The sequence below is a fragment of the Protopterus annectens genome, chromosome 11.part0, assembly GCF_019279795.1.
Source record: "Protopterus annectens isolate FY-2018-M chromosome 11.part0, PAN1.0, whole genome shotgun sequence".
In the NCBI taxonomy this organism is placed as follows: Eukaryota; Metazoa; Chordata; order Ceratodontiformes; family Protopteridae; genus Protopterus; species Protopterus annectens.
Window position 1 is genome coordinate 434,869,328 of NC_056745.1, and position 18,498 is coordinate 434,887,825.

At 37.1% G+C, this 18,498-nt stretch overlaps 1 protein-coding gene across 2 annotated transcripts in view; it reads left to right on the plus strand.

The window, feature by feature from the left end:
* DOC2A (double C2 domain alpha) overlaps positions 1–18,498 on the plus strand; it is a 1,042,537-nt gene that overhangs the window by 910,163 nt on the left and 113,876 nt on the right. For both annotated transcript variants that reach the window (XM_044087933.1, XM_044087934.1), the window contains one exon: positions 6,092–6,218. In XM_044087933.1, the coding sequence (XP_043943868.1) occupies positions 6,092–6,218 (127 nt within the window). The remainder of the gene's footprint in view (positions 1–6,091; positions 6,219–18,498) is intronic.

Below are 18,498 nucleotides of genomic sequence, written 5' to 3' on the forward strand. Positions count from 1 at the left end.
CTAGAAGCTGAATTCACTATTTCAAAGAAATTTCAGAAACTGACTTAAGCATAAAGAAGGGTCTGTTCTCAAAGACACCCTGTCCTTGTGGAAAACTGTGTGGAGTTCTTTATACATCAATGCAGTTCAGAAATCCTGAATAAGGTACCTTCTACAAAGAGAAGTGTTTTTCAAGAAAAATGTTTGAAGTCGGATGAACTAATATGTTCAAAAGAAGAAATAGTTTTCAGTCATGAAGTTTTAAGTCTCTTGTGGGAAATACAGGATGTCTTCGAGGCCTCCACTGAAGAATCTTCTCCAAGAAGTATTTTACAGCAATGTGAAAAGCCATATGATACACAAGTACACTGGAAGAGGCAAGAGACAAAGGCATTTTTTTAAATTCTAGGCCAAGTTAGAAAATGTTAAGTAAGAGTGCAACATTTGTCAGGAGGTTGACATAATGGTTAGTGTTTATCTTACAGACAGAACGTGCAAAGTTTGATTCCCCATAGGGTAATTGACTAGAATTAAAATGGCCCAAAAGGGGCAGTTAGCCTAGTACTAATCTTTTTAAATGTTGAGCTAAATGCCATACTTTATTATTTACACCAAAAGAACATCTAGTCATTTTAAAAGGTACAGTTTTCTGGTGGTGGGCTTCTAACTACTGTAGAATATTCTAGTGAAGATGGTATAGCAGTGCAGCTTTTAATAATGTTTCTGCCAGAGAAGGATCTAGCACATGGTTCCATATGCAGCTGGGCCATGTGCTAGATGGGAGGCTGCCAAACCCATTATTAATGAGTGCCATCATTAAAATTTTCTGTATGGTACTCATACCCGCGGTGGTGGTGCTGCGGTAGCGTTGTCGTCTCATAGTAAGACGCTGTCCGGTTCGATTCTCAGCTAGAGCATCTTCTGTGTGGAAACATGCGGGAATGGGCGTACTTTCGTTGAAGGTTGTGTGTCAGGGCTGGTAACTCGGCACATAAAAATCAACTCCCAATCATTAGCGGACCGGAGTTCCACTGTGGCGACCCCTAACCGGGAAAATCCGAAAAACACAACAACAACAACCTCTCAACAGTACAGATTTTCACAGACTGTCCAGATTTTTCCCTCATATTTTTGGTCTGTTCTCATAAAATTTCTGATTTTCTGGATTTTTGTGGTCAATCAGTGAGGTTTGAATTCATTAAATAATGACACAGTCATTTGATTTTTTTGTCAGAAAATGCATGGTAGCACATGACCTTTTATTCTATTTTTTTATTTTTATTCTAGAAACTTTCTAAGTTTATAAGAACAGTATTTAAAGTTTGCCCCTATTTTTGAGGCTTTGTCCCCATTATTTTTGGCTTTGTCCATATTTTTTGTAGTAAGAGGTTGATAACTATATGGGTTACCGATGTACAATGATTGTTACGAAGTTTCATGATTGTGTATCAGTAGCTGAATTACGTCCCCAGTCCACTCCATCCCAATAAATTACTATTAATTTGAGTCTTCTTGAAAAATAAAACATTTCCACTTTTTTGTGAAGGTGCAGTGCTCTTCCTCTGTTGTTTCCCCATTCTCATCTCCTTCCCCACCTTTAAATGGCACAGTCATCCCTGTTGCCTGAAGAACTGATTATTCAAGCAGGAGACAAGGCAGCATAGTGCAAATGAAGAGATGGCTCTGCAGCCATTTTGTCCATCAAAAGACGTTTATTTATCGGTAGTATGGCTTGGCAAGATAAATCAATGGCATTTGTTATTTGTAGCCTTGATTTACTTGCACTCCTGTTCCAGAAACAAAGCTGTGCAAGGGACTGTTGTTATTAAATAATAAAAACTTTTAGGACTTTCACAAAGTGTCGCCTCATAGCAAGACGTTGTCCCGTTCGATTCTCAGCTAGAGCGTCTTCTGTGTGGAGGCATACGTGAATGGGGCATGCCTTCGTTGAAGGTTGTGCATCAGGGCTGGTAACCTGGTACGTAAAAATCCACTACCAATCATTAGCGGACCGGAGTTCCGCTGTGGCGACCCCTAACCGGGAAAAGCCGAAAGACACAAACAAACAAAGCTAATAACCCCACTTTGTTGTTATAAAAATGCTGTTGGTTCAACTGCATCCCATTTGGGTTTGTGTTTGTGTTTCGGGACTGTTCGCTCAATCAAAAGAAATCTTTGGTTTATGGATAGTCTACTAGTTGAGAATTGTACTGTTTTACTTTTCTCTTCTTTCTCCAGGCACTTCTTTAACTGACACTTGGTTCGAGTTTATCAAAAACGTCAGACCATTGCAACTGCTCTACAAGGCTTTGTGGACAAGTGTCTTCAATGTCTGCCTTCCGCAGTTCCTGCTGCTACAGTCACTCTGCTTTGGCTCTGTCTGCTGTACATCTTTTGATAGTGGATACTGTTTCCTAACTGTCTACATAATTCAGAATTTACAATGCAAAAAATCACTCTGCCTATCCAAAGTCTCTGAAAACTAAAATGCACAATGAAGTTAAATGGATTTATTTCTGCTTCTCTTTCTGATTTACTTTCCATTAACTTTTTATCCATAACAAATCAATATACTTTACAGTGGCTGTTATGTCTGTTTTACTTTCTGCACAGTCAGACATCAGAAGCATACACAGAACATGGCTTTTTTGACAGTCAAGTGAAAGCAAAGTGCACCTGTGTTTTCAGCAAAAAAAGAAAAAAAATTGAAGAACATTACTATTGGTCGCTTGAAGATTGTGCACCCTCTTATAAGGGACAGATAATCTAATGAAGTATAAGAAGCTGCTGTTTGTTGCCATCTTCCCTGCTCTACCTTAGTAATACATGCAAACCCCAATGCTGTCCCTGTCACTAACCATGCAGTTTACCTTCAATAACACTACCACTGCACAAGACAGCTCAGACAATTGCCATGCATACAAACATGCAGACATGCACACATCAACACACTAAACCCATCCACTTTATTACCCTCACCCTAACCCTAAAACACTCCAGCTCACATATAAACTCCCACCTATGCCACTTAATTTTATCAACTAAACCAGAAGCTGCCCACAATACTGTATATATATATATATATATATATATATATAGGTCTCTTCACATCACCTAAAACCCATTTGACTGACTTTCATTTCACAGAGACCAAATCACCTAATTTTCAAAATACTGAAAACTCATTTGACTGAATCTCATTTCACCAAAAGCTTACAATGCTAAATTTCAAAAGACTATACGTTAAACCATAGACAAACATACTCACAACACTAATAATTACCTTTTTCCAGAACTTAAAAACGACTTACCAAACTAAGTGGGAGGGTTAGGCCCCCCCACACCCTCCCTAACTATATATACTAACTCCAGGATTGTACTACAGTGGGGAAAAGGGCATATACCTTTTACTTGCCTTACAGTACTCTACACGCTTCCACTACTGCTGGCAATGCACAAAACATCCGCCATATCACTTTAGACACTTCCCATAAAAATGTTGAGACATACCCACATTTAAAAACACTACAACACTACTTTCTACATGACTGTCGCTACTTTGACAGTCAGCACTGTAAGTTACAGAAATTCTTTTTATCACAAACAAGTCACAGGTCAATGGAAACCCACATCATGTCTATGGCTTAAAATTCAGTGAAATGAGATAATGTTGGGTAATTTAGTAAAAGACAGTATAGTAACTGCTTTCGCCAAGGAGATGTAAAAGTCAGGTGTAAACACTGCTTTTAAAGATTGCTAGGGAAGCACTGCACTTGATATGTAAAGACAGTCTATTTCAGAAATGGATGATACGTTTTGTTAGGCATCTGTCTCATCATTTGGTCTGGCTGACAATGCAGTATAGGTTTAGCTCCTTAGTGCAGGTGTTTGCTTTACCACTGGTTCTATTTAGGTGAAGAAGCTTAAAGGGTGGTGTATCATTCACAGCACTGAAGACTATGCAGTAATGACCCCTCAGCATTTTATATGATACTGAGTAGAGGAGCAGGGGTACTTAGATACTGGAGACAGTTAATTTAAGTGACAAGCATATGGGGAAAAGCCCTCTTCCACTTTTCTGGTTAAGTGGCACATTCCCCTAAAAAACACTAACTCTTTTTGTAGTTAAACATTCTCACTGATTGCCATTTTGATGAGATGATTTATGATTGGCAGCATGACTCTGCCACAATAAATTTGTAAGTTTAGTATGGACAAGCAGTAGCAAAAGCTGGGTAAGAAAAATGTGTATCTCCATCCAGAAAAAGAACTAAAAGAAGACTGGAATTGCTAGATTTAAAAAGCATGAAATGAATATCTTCTGTTAACAGAAAATTTCTACAAAGTAACAACACCAGATACTAACTGAATGTCAGTCCCCTGCATTGCCCCTCTTGAGGCATATGCAGTGGTGTGAAACATCCAGCAGCACAAGATCACTTGATGGATGATGTCCTCCACGAAAACATTCCCTTGAAGACTGAATTCATCTATGTAACATAACCAATGAGAAAATAGAAAGTGGAACAGTCACTAGTGATAACCAATGAGAAAATAGAAAGTGGAACAATCACTAGTGATAACCAATGAGAAAATAGAAAGTGGAACAGTCACTAGTGATAACCAATGAGAAAATAGAAAGTGGAACAGTCACTAGTGATAACAAATGGGAAAATAGAAAGTGGAACGGTCACGAGTGGAGAAGCAGATGCGGTAGAAAAAGGTTTGAAACCAGATTGTTCCACCATTTAAGCATCGGTGAAGAAGTATAAACGTGTATTTCACAGTGTACTTGTCCCAGTAAGTACAGGCCTTCAGTTTCCCAGTGATGCCAATCTCTCGTTTTTGTTAACACAAATGCACCACAATATGGTAAAGTTTGTACTGTTCCTGCTTCACATTCTGCCTGTCCCTGTAGATAAACATATGATTTCTGTCCCTTGGTCCTTTATCTTCCAATGATACAAAAGGCATTCCATGTGTGAAAAGCTGCACTACTTCACTCCCCTCAGTTCTTGCCTCTGTGGCTTAACAAATGTGTCACTCCCCTGTGCTGTCAGTCCCTTACTTTTTACCACCACTAAGCACACTGTCCCTGTGGATTAACAGAAAGTTTTAGTCCCTAATGTTGCCATTCCCTTACCTTTCACTAACACTAAATGCATCACAGTGTGAGAAAGCTGGCACCATTCCTGCCTGTTACTGTACCAAGCTGAACCTGGCAGTAAAACAATCTCTGTTCCCAATGCCCTCAGCCTCTCACAGTTCAGCAGTATTTAAATCATCCCAAAGTAAGAACAATTATACTGTATCTATATTATTTTGTGTCTGCCATTGAAGAGTTTCCAGTGTACTCATCCCCTCACCTTTAACACTGAGAATAATAACATTGAGAAGTCCTGTCCTGTATTCGTTCCTGTACACTACACATGTAGTTTTTGTGGATAAACAACAGACACTAAACTTGGGAACATGGGAAGCTGGCACTGCCCCTGGCTGCTACACACTCTACTAAGCAAATAAAGAGATGACTTCTTTACTCACTACTGTAACCCCCTAACTTTTCACCTGCATTAAACATTTCACAATGTAGGAAAATTATCTTTGTCTCTACCCCAAACTATACATGCTTGTAGATAAATAGAAGGCTTCAATACCAACTGATGTCACCCCCCTCACCTTTCACCAACAGTAAACATTCACAGTGTAAGAAAACTATCTCTGTCCCTGCCCCCACACCATGCATGTCATTTAGATAAATAAAAGGCTTCATTCCCTAGTGTTGTCAGTTCCTCGTCTTTCACCAACAATAAACATTTCAGAAGTGCAAGGAACAGGACACTACCCCTTGCCCACAATCTACTATGTAGATAAACAGAGGGCTTTGATAACCACTACTGTTAGTCCCTTACCTTCCATCTGTACTGAATACAACACATAGTATCTAAGTCTGCACTATACAGCAAGTAAACAAACAAATACAAATAAATACAAATAAAATAAAATTCATAAGTTGACAACTAAATATTGCCGGTATGACTAAATCCAGTCATGGCTAGTACTGTTATGAAAATCCATTAGAGCAGTCTGTTTTTTCTCCTTTCACTCCTAGGATCTCCGTCTGTGATGAAGATAAACTCAGTCATAATGAGTTCATTGGAGAGACTCGGATACCATTGCGTAGACTGAAGCCCAGCCAGAAAAAGCATTTCAACATCTGTCTGGAAAGGCAGGCTCCGGTAAGCAATTTTTTTTTTTCACTGATATATATTTGTTTGCTTATTTATTTTTGTTTGTTAGCCAGGTTGATGGTTTGGCACAAACTCCTTGTCAGCTATTACCAGTAAACAAGAAAACATAGAAAATTAACAAAAATGTGCAAAGAAACCATCAACAAATAAATGTAACAAAGGTAAGAAGTGTGAGAATATACAATAATGACAAATACATATTCTGAAGACTTTAATGCATCCAATAATGTGCAATGAAGTGTTCAAATTGACATAAACAGTAAGTGTGGCATTAGCAAACACCTCAACCATTAGAATAACTTAAGAGTGTTGAATTGTGTTAATTATCCATTTTGAAGCATTTCCATGTGAATTTATATTACTTACAAACACATCATTTTAACTTTTTTTAAACATTGAGCAATCTGTTAACTTTGTCAGTGAGATTGTTTCATGGAGCAAGGGCAAATTTGATAAAGGATCTTTCACAATCAGAAAAGGAAAAGCAACACCTGTTTAGTTTGAAGATGCAGGAACCACAAAGCATTTGTGATGACTCATGAAATGAAAGGATGAATGATCCTTCAAAAGAGAAATGGAAAAGCAATACCTGTTTAGTTTAAAGGTGGAACTACAAAGGATGTGGGATGATTCATGAACTGAACGTTTATTACTAAGAAGAGGACAGTACCTGCCATGAAGCCATGAAGCTGTTTAAAAGTGAGGGTATTGAGAAGGTAGATAGGTAAATAACACCTAAGTTTTCATCTTTGAACAATAATATCTGAAATCAAAAGAAAAAAGAAATTAGAAGGAATAAAGTGAAAGAAAAGTATATATATATATATATATATATATATATATATACATACACTGAAGAGGAGAAGAGACAAAAGTGAAATGAAAGAAAAAGAGGTTCATGCCAAAAATAGCTTAAAATCATGCATCCTCAGAAGTTAAGCCCAAACATTTGTAGTTAAACAAAGCCTTCTGCAGGGTATTACTGTTAGGCTTCCAGAGTTTGGCAAATTATCTATTTCTTTTGCACTTAAGTACTTTGTGAAAATACCACCCTGTTTCTTTTTTTTCCCATAATAAATCTTTATTGTTATATTATTTTCAAACACAAGTAAGAACAAAAATAAATATATTCACAAATCAAACATTAACTAATATCACTAATAACCACACTCTATATACAATATTTACAAGAATGCTTCCGTGTAATACATTTAAATATAAAAAAGCGTAAGAGTAAATGCAAGTAATAGACAGTTGATTACTAAATTCTCTCCACACACATAAATAATTATTAATATTTCCAAGTTGAAAATACTATGCTAGTATAATATTAAAAATCTGTTCCGAAATTTTTGGATTATTAACATTTTTATTTTGTGGGTTTAATAGTAATTTATGAGCCAATATATGTTTTGTTGCTAGAACTCTAAAGTTCTGCCATGAAGTTTTAGATGGGTCTAACCAATTTGAAGCTATATAAAGCTTCATTAATAGAAAAATATTAATATATATAATAATTTGTGATTTAGGGATCTCTTTCGGGGGAATATGCAGAATCATAAACTTCCATGATAACATTGTACTTTGGTAACCCACCTTCTGAAGTTGACTCTTAAGGGAATTCCAAATTTTGAAAATACATTTACAACTCCAGAACATATGAAGAAGATCAGCTGGTTGATTCTTACAATATGGACAAGTTGGTGAATTTTTGGGATTAAATTTATGCAGGGTAAGGCGCGTATAATATGCATTGTTCCAAATCATCAACTGGGTATATATTAATTTTTGAAGAGAAGTAGATTTGATGGTCAAGTCAATTGCTTTTAACATATTACTTCTATTTGTCAGTAAAATTTTCTCTTCCCAGTAGTTTGATAACAAAATTTTATCATGAAATTGAAATTCTTTAATTAATTGATTTGCTGTCATGATATATTTAAGATCCTGTTGGAGAGCTTGCCACAACAAAGAGCATCTATTAATAGCCTCTTCTTCCAGTTTAAAACTTTTAAAATACCTTATAATGAGTTCTCTAATTTGTCTCAGAATAACCAGATACTTTTTAGGTAAGTTAAGTTCTTGTCTTATTTGGTTGGCCGAACTGCCAAGATGTTTATATATATCAATTAAAGTTAGATTAACTATCAATGGAAACTTGTTGAGATCAATTAGTTGATTATTCAATTTTAAATTAGGATTCTTATGAAAGAGTTGAAAAACCATCATATGTTGAACCAAATCTAATGAATGAAATGAGTTATGTAAAGAAAATATGTTCGTTTTGATGTGTTCAATAATCCCATAGAATTTCAACGTATCCTTACCTAAAAAAAGTATTGCTTTAGGATTGATATTTAACTTTAGAATATATTTATAATTCAGAACTACCCAAAGTGGTGTCCACTTAGTATTATTTATATCATAATTGGCAATTCTTAAAATTCTATTAGAATTTACAATTAAATAATACATTTCAAAATTAGGTAATTCCAGTCCTCCTCTATTTTTTGGGGTCATTAATCTATCATAAGATATCCTGGTTTTCTTTGGTTCCCAAATGAATTTAGCCAATTCTTTATGAATCTTTTTAAAAAACGTCTTCAAAAGTAATACATTGGCTGACCTAAAAATATACAGTAATCATGGTAATATGTTCATTTTGATAATTGAAACTTTTGCTAACATTGGCAGTCATAAATTTTTCCATCTCCCAAAATCCGAAATTATTTGTTCCCAGATTGCTTTAATATTATTATTGTAAAAGTCTTTCATATCTGTAGAGAACTCAATACCTAGATATTTAATATTTTCTTTAAATTATACCTGTCCCACTAAGGGCAATAACGAAAAGGGTTTAGGTGTCTTTAAAGGGAAGATATTGGTTTTTTTCATGTTAATTTTATAATTAGAGACTTTTGAGAACTCATTAACAGCCTTCAATAATTTTTCAGTATCTGATAATGGAGATGCACAATAAATGCTAAGATCGTCAGCAAAAGCTGCCATTAATATTTTAGTTCTATAAATTATTGGGACATTATGATAAACATTTTGTTTAATATATAAAAACAATGGTTCAAGATAGATATTAAATAATAAAGGGGACAAAGGGCAACCCTGGTGTTCCATTCTTAATCTGTATTCTTTTAGAGAAGTTTTTATTAATATACAATGTAGTATAGGGATTACTATATAATATTTGTAACATTTGGACAAACTCATGTGATATATTAAAATACGGCAAAAGATCAAACAAGAAATTTGTATCAACCCTATCAAAGGCTTTCTGGGCATCAATTATAAGGGCATAAATATTTAAATTATTTTGCTTAGCATGCTCTAACATAGTATGTAATGTGAGTTTATTATCACTGGTTTGTCTACCTGCCATAAAACCAGTCTGTTCTTTGGAAATGATATGAGTCATGATTCTCTTCAGTCTAGATGCTATAATAGAGGTTAGAATTTTCATGTCTACATTTATTAATGATATCGGTCTATAATTATCCGGATTTTGAGGATCTGAATTGGCTTTATGTATAAAAATAGTTTTTGAGGCGTTAAGATGTGGATCATTAATTTTATTCCTAATTATGTAGTTAAACACAACTGAAAGTATCTTACCAAAAATATCTGCAAACTTTTTATAAAATTCCACTGTCAAGTCATCAGGACCTGGTGATTTATGTGATTTCATATGCTGAATTACATATACTATTTCTTCTTCAGATATCGGTTTAACCAAGTCATTTTGAATGTCCTCTCCTATTGTTGGAAACTTAATTGAATGTAGAAATTGTTCATAATTCCTGTTAGGGGTCATATCCTTTTGTCCAGCATAAATATTAGTGTATATTTTCTCAAAGATATTAAGAACATCCTCAGTTTTAGAATATATTTTATTATTAAATTGTATTTCCGAAATCTGCACGGTTGGTTTCTTTTGATTAATGATCCTAGCTAACACTCTCGATGGTGTTTGAACATGATTGGCATACCTCACTAACGTCTTGTATTCTTGAAATGTTAATCTACTATTCTGAAGTAAAAAGAGATCCTTTTGACATTTAATCAGTTCCTCCTCTGTTTGCTCACGAAAATCCCTAATCAGTTCTTGATCAAGTAATTTAATTTTTATTTCTAAAGTTTGAATATCTTTGTTTAATATCTTTTTATAATAAGATGCTTTTTGCAAAAGTGTCCCTCTTATTTGAGCTTTAACTGTTGCCCATTCAATATCTGGGGCAAATTATTGTTTCCCTAAACCAATCAATAAGTCTTTCAGGTACTTTGTAATTTCCGGTATTATATCCTCCTTATTCAATAAATTTGGATTAAGAGACCAATTATAACCTCTTTGTCTCAAAGTATCCTTTACCCCCTTAGTAAAACTCAATGAAATTTTAGAATGCTCTGATATATAACGGGCATGTACAATAACTGTAGGTTCTAGATTGATCAATACTCTTGATATGAGGAAGAAATCAATTCTGGACCACATTTTGTGACATGGGGAATAAAAGGTAAAATTGCTTGTACTATTATCGTTATTTAGATAGTGAAATGGATCATATAATTGAAAGTCTTCTTTAAGATCATTCAGTGCTAATACAGCATACTTGTTAAATGCTCTTTGTGGACAAGATCTATCCAACTTCGGATTCTGGCAGGTATTCCAATCACCTCCAACAATTACATAATATCTATCAAATTGTGTTAAAATTGAATATAGTGATGCTATGACTAATTGTTGATCATTACAGGGAGCATATATATTTAAAAGTAAAATAGGTTTATCAAATAAGCTAGACATAAGAATAACATAGCACCACCGTCCATTTTTATCTGTATTAGAATCTAATAGCTTTTCCTTGTATTGATCTTTAATAATTATGGCTACCCCGGCACTATTTGACTTACCTTCAGATACTACTACTTCTCTAATCCATTTCTTTTTTTAACATCACCCCATTGATCATTCATTAAATGCATTTCTTGGAGTAGGATAAACCACGCCTTAGCCTGCAACAATACATGTAACACCAGTTTCCTCTTCTTCAAGCTCTGGAGCCCTTTAACGTTCCATGAATCTACTTCCCACATTTCAAAGATTCACTGTAAAATGAAAGTTTTGGAGAGAGAGCATAGAAAAACAAAAACAGTAAATTCAAAACCATACATAATCTGGAAGCAATCCTTATATCCCATCCTCAACCAGTGCATACCCACTCTAACCCCGGACCAGGAGATGTATAGGTCCTGTATAATATAGAATGACAAAGGGTTTAAAAGAAAAAGCAGATATAAAAACACCACAATGTAAAATTTCACACATGTATCACAATTAAGACCTATAAAACCTAACTTCACTACGACAAAGCCTAAACTAAACATTCCCTAACAAACACTGCCATAAACTACATCTCTTTGGTTAATTACTATTTAAAGAAATCAAATTAAAAATGTAACAGTACAGTACATGTAAAAAGTAAAAAAAAATAATGCACTTTTAGTAGTCGGATTAGCTATCTATACATAAACCACATGCATTAAAAAAAAAAAAATACATACTAATATATAACCCTATATTAAAGCAAATAGACAGCAAATTGTTAATATCCTTTGTTATACATTCACCTTATAATAGTTTCATAATAAAGCAAGCTTCTAACTAAATAAAATAATAAAAATAACACAAAACATTAAAAACTATGCTGACAGGTTAAATAAACATTGCTAAATCCCTGCACCCTCTCTAAATAATATAACTACAAAATGTTGACTAAAAGTTAATAAATGAAGTTCCTAACAAGTTCCTATGTGCTTAAATTACTATAGAACAGTGTTATTTAATGTTAAATAAACAAGAGAGTGTTTAAAACAGTTTTCTTCGGTTTTCCAAACCAGGAAGTCCTGTGAAATGCTCGCGATGGGGGAGCGCTTTTGCAGACAGACTCCCGGAAGTGCCACAATGAAATCTGCACCCTCAACAGCATTTTAAGCACTTTCTGTCTTCCTCCTTGTCAAAAACAGATCTTAGAAACCATAAACTGTCAGGAAACAAGTGCAGGAGATCAGGATAAGGAAAAACAAACAGTTTTATTGCTCAGGAAAAGGCCTAAAGCTTCACAAATGCAAACAAAGGATTACCCAGTCCTCGAAGCACAGTAAACAATGAATCTAGCCTCAGCAACATGCCAGTCACAGCAAAAGTTCAATTCAAGTCTCTGATGCAGGTAAAGCCTTGAAAATTTTAAGAAACAGAAAATACCACCCTGTTTCTAAAATTCCATTTGGGATCAGACAAAATGTAGGCAACACCACGATTATCATTGCTACTTTAAAAAAAGAACACAACCAATTTTCTAAACAATGAAGTTACGGAGAACAAATGAACCACTTTGGCTTTGCTGGAAAAAAAATTGTGATCTATGGTTCCTGATTTGAGACCAGATTATAAATACCAAAACGCATTCTAAGGTCTCAAAATGGTGAAGTTTGGCTACTTACATTTATCTTACGTTATCATGGTCACAACTCAGTACAGCTAGCTTTCTGAGTACCCAAGCTGCTCACCCATCACAAGCATATCTGTTAGCGATCCAAAGTAAACAAAGCCTTCAACTGAGGTTCACAGACAGGCCTACACAGTCAGTTGAAGTACTCCTGCTTTATAGACGTAGGATAACCCACTCAGCGCTCCATTCTTTACTGTTTTTGCCCAGCAGTTAACACACCAATCCAACTAAAAACTTAATTCACACATATTTGCATCATTGTCTTCATTGCCTTCTACATATTTCATATATTATAAATAAGTTCAGCAGATAGGATATATGTTAGTCAAAAATAGCATACTATATTACTACTACAATAAAATCCCCAAACTTATTCTTGTATATTCATATTAGTTACAGCAATATTTATAAATGTTAATTTTCTTTTATTCTTACTTACATGCACACAAGTAATGTTTATACACTGTTTTATATCTAGCACATTGCACTGTTCCTTTGAATGAGTGTAACATATTTGTCTCTGCCTTATAGTCCAAGTTGTGAATGAAAAGGATCATGTGACCAACTCATTCATCTAGTAACAAACTGAAATAAAGTTGTTATGAATGCAAAAAAATCAGTTAAAATGGTTTTCATTTAATTTAGCCAGTCAAGAATTTTTTCAGAGGCAAAGTTTCCTCAAACGTATTTCCCCCTATACCCTAGCAATTCCAATATTGTTCCGTTTCATGAAGAGGGACATTTTCTTCATGTCAGCGACCTCCATTGACAAGCATGCAGTTTGACCAAGTACATGGCTCTGATAGAACTGTTAAGTATCAGTCAGCTGGACCTAGAAAATCGCTCTATATAAGTAAAAATAAAAGAAAATGAAATTAAGTTTCCTTTGTTGAGACACTCCCAATGCATACATCAGATAGAAGCATTCTCTTGTTTGTGGTTCATCCTCTTGGGGGGGACTGGAGGGGGGCAGTGGTTGAAAATTCCCCTCCACAATGTCCTGCCTATCAGTTGCATGTCTTTTGAGTGTGGTTCTTATTGAAGAGTTTCAGATGTCTTTTGATATCAGTTATGGGGTTTGATCATAAGAGTCACAGTTTTTTAAGAAGTCTTTTGCTTTCATCAGTTCTGTATGTTGACTGCCTGTCTGAGGTATAAAAAAGGATAAAACAAAAGGTACACTGTATATCAAATCTGGACTCATCAAAGAACAAGTAAAACAAGCAAAGAAAGTGATCCAGAGCCACAAGTTGTATAAAAATCAAATATAAAACTCACTTTGATTTGCAAGTAAAAACTTTTGTATAAAATGCTTCATCAAGCAAAATAGTAAAAGAGCTAAGGACAGCATCTTATATAATAAACAAAGACCACATGATTTAAACAGTTAAATAATTAAAAACATTTAGTACATTTAAAGAAACATTTATTTTACTTAATTTTTGCATTTTTTAAACCGGTTTAATGCTAAATGCTTCATTAAGACCTGGATATTGTTGCTCCCTAAATCTGATGGTCAATTTCCTCTCCTCTTTCCCTGTTAAATTCCTTATACCCCCTCCTCTAATATCTTCCAATACTATAAATAAAATTGAGAATTCAAAGGAATGTGCACTATCTGTATTCTTAAAGTGTTTAAACAATGCATTTGTTTCTATGGATCTTTTTATATCTGATAAATGGCCACATATTCTTTCTTTTAACTTCTGGTTAGGTTTACCTATGTAAAACACACCACATTAGCGACACTTGGCCATGTAAACAGTGATGTTCATCATGCATACAGCTGCAGTAATCACAGATGGGTTCTCTGCCGTCAGGCGGGTCCTCGGTCGGCCGAATTCCAAAGTCTAGGTCCGGCGTCGGTTGTTGTCGCATTCTTTCCTGACGTCAGTACGACAGGAGTATATAAGACACAGCCGACGCCATTTTCTTCAGTCTTTTTTGCCGCGCAGTGCCCGAAGCAGAAGCAGTTCACAAGTGCCGGTCGGCCAGCTCCTGAAATTACGAAAATTTGGAAACCGAAGTCTTCTTTAAAGCTAAGTACCCCGTTGGGGAAACTTTTCTTGCCTCAGACCGATGTCAGACAAAGTTAACAATTGTATTTCTTGTGGGAAGCAAATACCGCATAAGGATTTCCATTCCCTCTGCATACCTTGTTTAGGCCCAGACCACGACGTCTCGGGCTGTCGCTTTTGCGCTACTTTCAATAAACGCACTATTAAGCGTTGGGCGGAGTTCGCCCAGCACTTTTTTGGTAAAGCTTTTGATTATAAAATGTCGTCGGAGACTCCAACTACCGTTTTGTCCAAAAAATGCAAGGACAAAGACCGACAAGCGAGGTCCGCGGTCTCCACCGACACCACACCAAAACCGGCTACACGTGGTCCGGTTCTCAGCGAGGCGCCTACGCAGCCCCTGACTACCAACGACACTTCTTTGGCAGTGTCTTCTGTAACCGAGACCGCAGGTGCCTCGGCCCATACCCAGACTACAACCATCGAAGCCACTGTGAGTGTTGAGCCTCCTAATGTGGACAGGTCCACTTCCACCCATGGTGTCTTTAGACCCTCATCTTCCTTTTCCATAAAGGCCTTTACTAAGCCCAAATCAGCCATGCATCCCAAGAGACCTGTTGCACAGGGCCCATCTCCAGGCCCCATGCCTAAAAAGCAGATGCTAAAAATGGCTGAGGATTTAATTACTCTTATCAGGGGTTCCCAACCCCCTCCAGACAAGAGACCCAGAGTGGAGGAAGATTGTCCCTCTTCTGACCAGGGCTTCATTATTTCAGAACATTCTGATAAAGAGGAACACTCGTACTCCCCTTTTGAAGATTCTGATGCAGAGCAGTCCATTCCTTCTGTATCTCCCCCAGAGGATTTTTCTTTTGGGGAAACCTTGCATACCTTGAGGGAACACTTCCATTGGGAAGGCCAAGACTTTTCTGATTCCAAGAAAAGACTTAGGGAATTTCTTTTGCTACCTCAGCACAGACCTCTGGCGATACCTCCTGTCTTGGACATACTTGATGATGTTTACTCTGAGGCTTGCCTTAATCTGGATTCCCTGCCTCCTGCCCCAGTCAAGCCTGATAGGTACTACAGAGTTCCTAACTCTCACCAATTTCTTTACAAAAGCCATAATGCTGACCCTGAAACCATTTCTCAAGGCCCCAAGGGTATGAAGGCCTCTACTGCTAAGAATCCACTACCTTCTGAAAGAGAGTCTAGATCCTTAGAAAGGTGGGGAAAAAAGGTATATACCTCGGCCACCCTAGCCATGAGGGCCTTAAATTGTCAGTTCCATATGCTTAAATATCAGCAGTTTCTGTTATCACAATTAAGAAATAAAATGTCACAACCTGAACAACCAGATTTGAAGGAGTTGCAGGATATGATGCATAGTGCAGAACAAGTGGGTAAACACACCTTACAATGTGGCTATGATGACCTAGAGGCCTCAAGTAGAGCTGCTGTTACAGGATCAGTCATTCGTAGACATGCCTGGCTTAGGGAACAAACCTTGCCTGATCATGTTAAAGCTAAACTACTAGATGCTCCTTTACAAAAGGATGTACTATTTGGTACTAATGCTGAGGAGATACTATGGAAAATGGAAGAAAAAGCTAAATCTATGCAAACTGTCAAAGCTTTTCTACAGGTTCAACCACCACGTTTTAGCAGAAATTGGCCTTCAAAAAACTGGTCCTTTCCAGCCACGGACAAGCCCCAAAGAGGTAGATACAGGCACAAGGGGCAGAGGACAATCTCAAGGATCATATAGAGGCAGACAATGGCAAACTCCAGCACCAAGAGGTGGCGAAGACAGTGCACAACAATACAGGAAACAAACCCAATGACTTCCCCCTTTTCATGCCAAGCAAGTCTCAGCTGGCAGCACCCTTGGGAGGAAAGCTGGCATTATTTACAAGAAATTGGCATATTATCACAACAGACAAATGGATCCTGGACATTATAAACAGAGGCTACAGATTTCATTTTCACACTCTTCCAAAAATGAGAGGCATGCCGAACCTGCCACACAATCAAAGGGCAGAGGCTCAAATACAAATTTCAAAGCTCATGGACATGAAAGCTATTCAAGAGGTACCTACTCACGAACAAGGTCAAGGTTTTTATTTCTATTTCTGGTACCAAGGAAAGGAACCGACTGGAGACCCATTTTGGACTTATCCATCCTAAACACATTTCTACTCGTACCAAAATTCAAGATGCTCACATTACAGCAGCTTCTTCCCATGCTGGGCAAGGAGTTTTGGCTGGTAACATTGGACCTCAAGGAGGCATACCTGCATGTCCCAATCAGACAAAGCTGCAGAAGATACCTCAGATTTCTTGCAGGTTCAATCCACTATCAATTCTCTGCATTGCCCTTTGGCTTATCTACTGCGCCCAGAGTATTCACAAAATGCCTGGCATTAGTAATTGCCTACTGCAGACTTCAAGGGATACAAATTTACCCTTATTTGGACGACTGCCTGATCCAAGCGGACAGCAAACACATACTTCTGGAACATCTGGCTTATGTAACACGGTTATTGAATTCTCTAGGATACACAGTCAACAAAGAGAAATCCAGGCTAACACCATCTCAGAAAATAACTTTCCTGGGTGCCAACTTGGACACAAACACCCAGATGGCCTATCTTACGCCAGAAAAACAGGGTCAACTAACTCAGTACTTCAAAATACTAGCAAATTGTACCAGGCTCACTGCAAGGAAAATCCTGCAGGCTCTGGGCTTCATGGCATCTTGCATTCTTTTAATCCCATGTGCAAGGTTGCATATGAGGAAACTTCAATGGTACCTAAAAAACCTATGGTCTCAACACAGCCACAGTTTGGAAACAATAATACCAATAATCCCATGTTTGCAAAAGGAATTTCTATGGTGGGCCCAAGCATGCCAAACAAACACAGGTCTTCCATTCTGCAAGCCTCAAGCAAATCAAGTCATCACAACAGATGCCTCAGACTACGCCTGGGGGGCGCACATGACAGGTGCATTCAGGGCAAATGGTCCCAAAAGGAAAAGCACCTTCACATCAATCAAAAAGAAATGCTAGCAGTGATAAATGCAATTACAGCTTTCAAGGACCTCCTGCATCCAGGGCAATTATTGATAAGAACAGACAACATCACAGTAATGTGGTACATAAACAAACAAGGAGGAACACATTCATACCCCCTGTGCAGGCTAGCCATGTCACTTTGGAACTTGGCTCTGGAATGGCAAATCGAACTTCAAGCACAGTACCTGCCAGGATTGGAAAACACGCTGGCAGACAATCTAAGCAGAAATATGACAGACCCACACGAATGGAAGTTGCATCCTCAAGTGTTTACAAAGATAATCCAAGCGTGGAGAAGGCCAGACATAGATCTCTTCGCCTCCCACAGGAATCATCAATTGACAAAGTTCTGCTCAAGGACCTTCCATCCAAAGGCCTGGAAAGTGGACGCCCTTTCTTTCAGTTGGGCAGCATGGACAGTTTACGCTTTCCCAACTTTGCCTCTTCTGCCCAAGGTGCTCTTGAAAGCAAGAGCAGACAGACCGAAGATGATACTGATTGCTCCAGACTGGCCAAGACAACACTGGTACCCACTCCTGAGGAGCCTAACACATACTCCTCCCTGTACCCTACCTCTAATGCCTCTTCTACTGACTCAGCACAGCTACAAAACTCTTCACAGTCAGCTGAAAACACTCAATCTGACTGCATG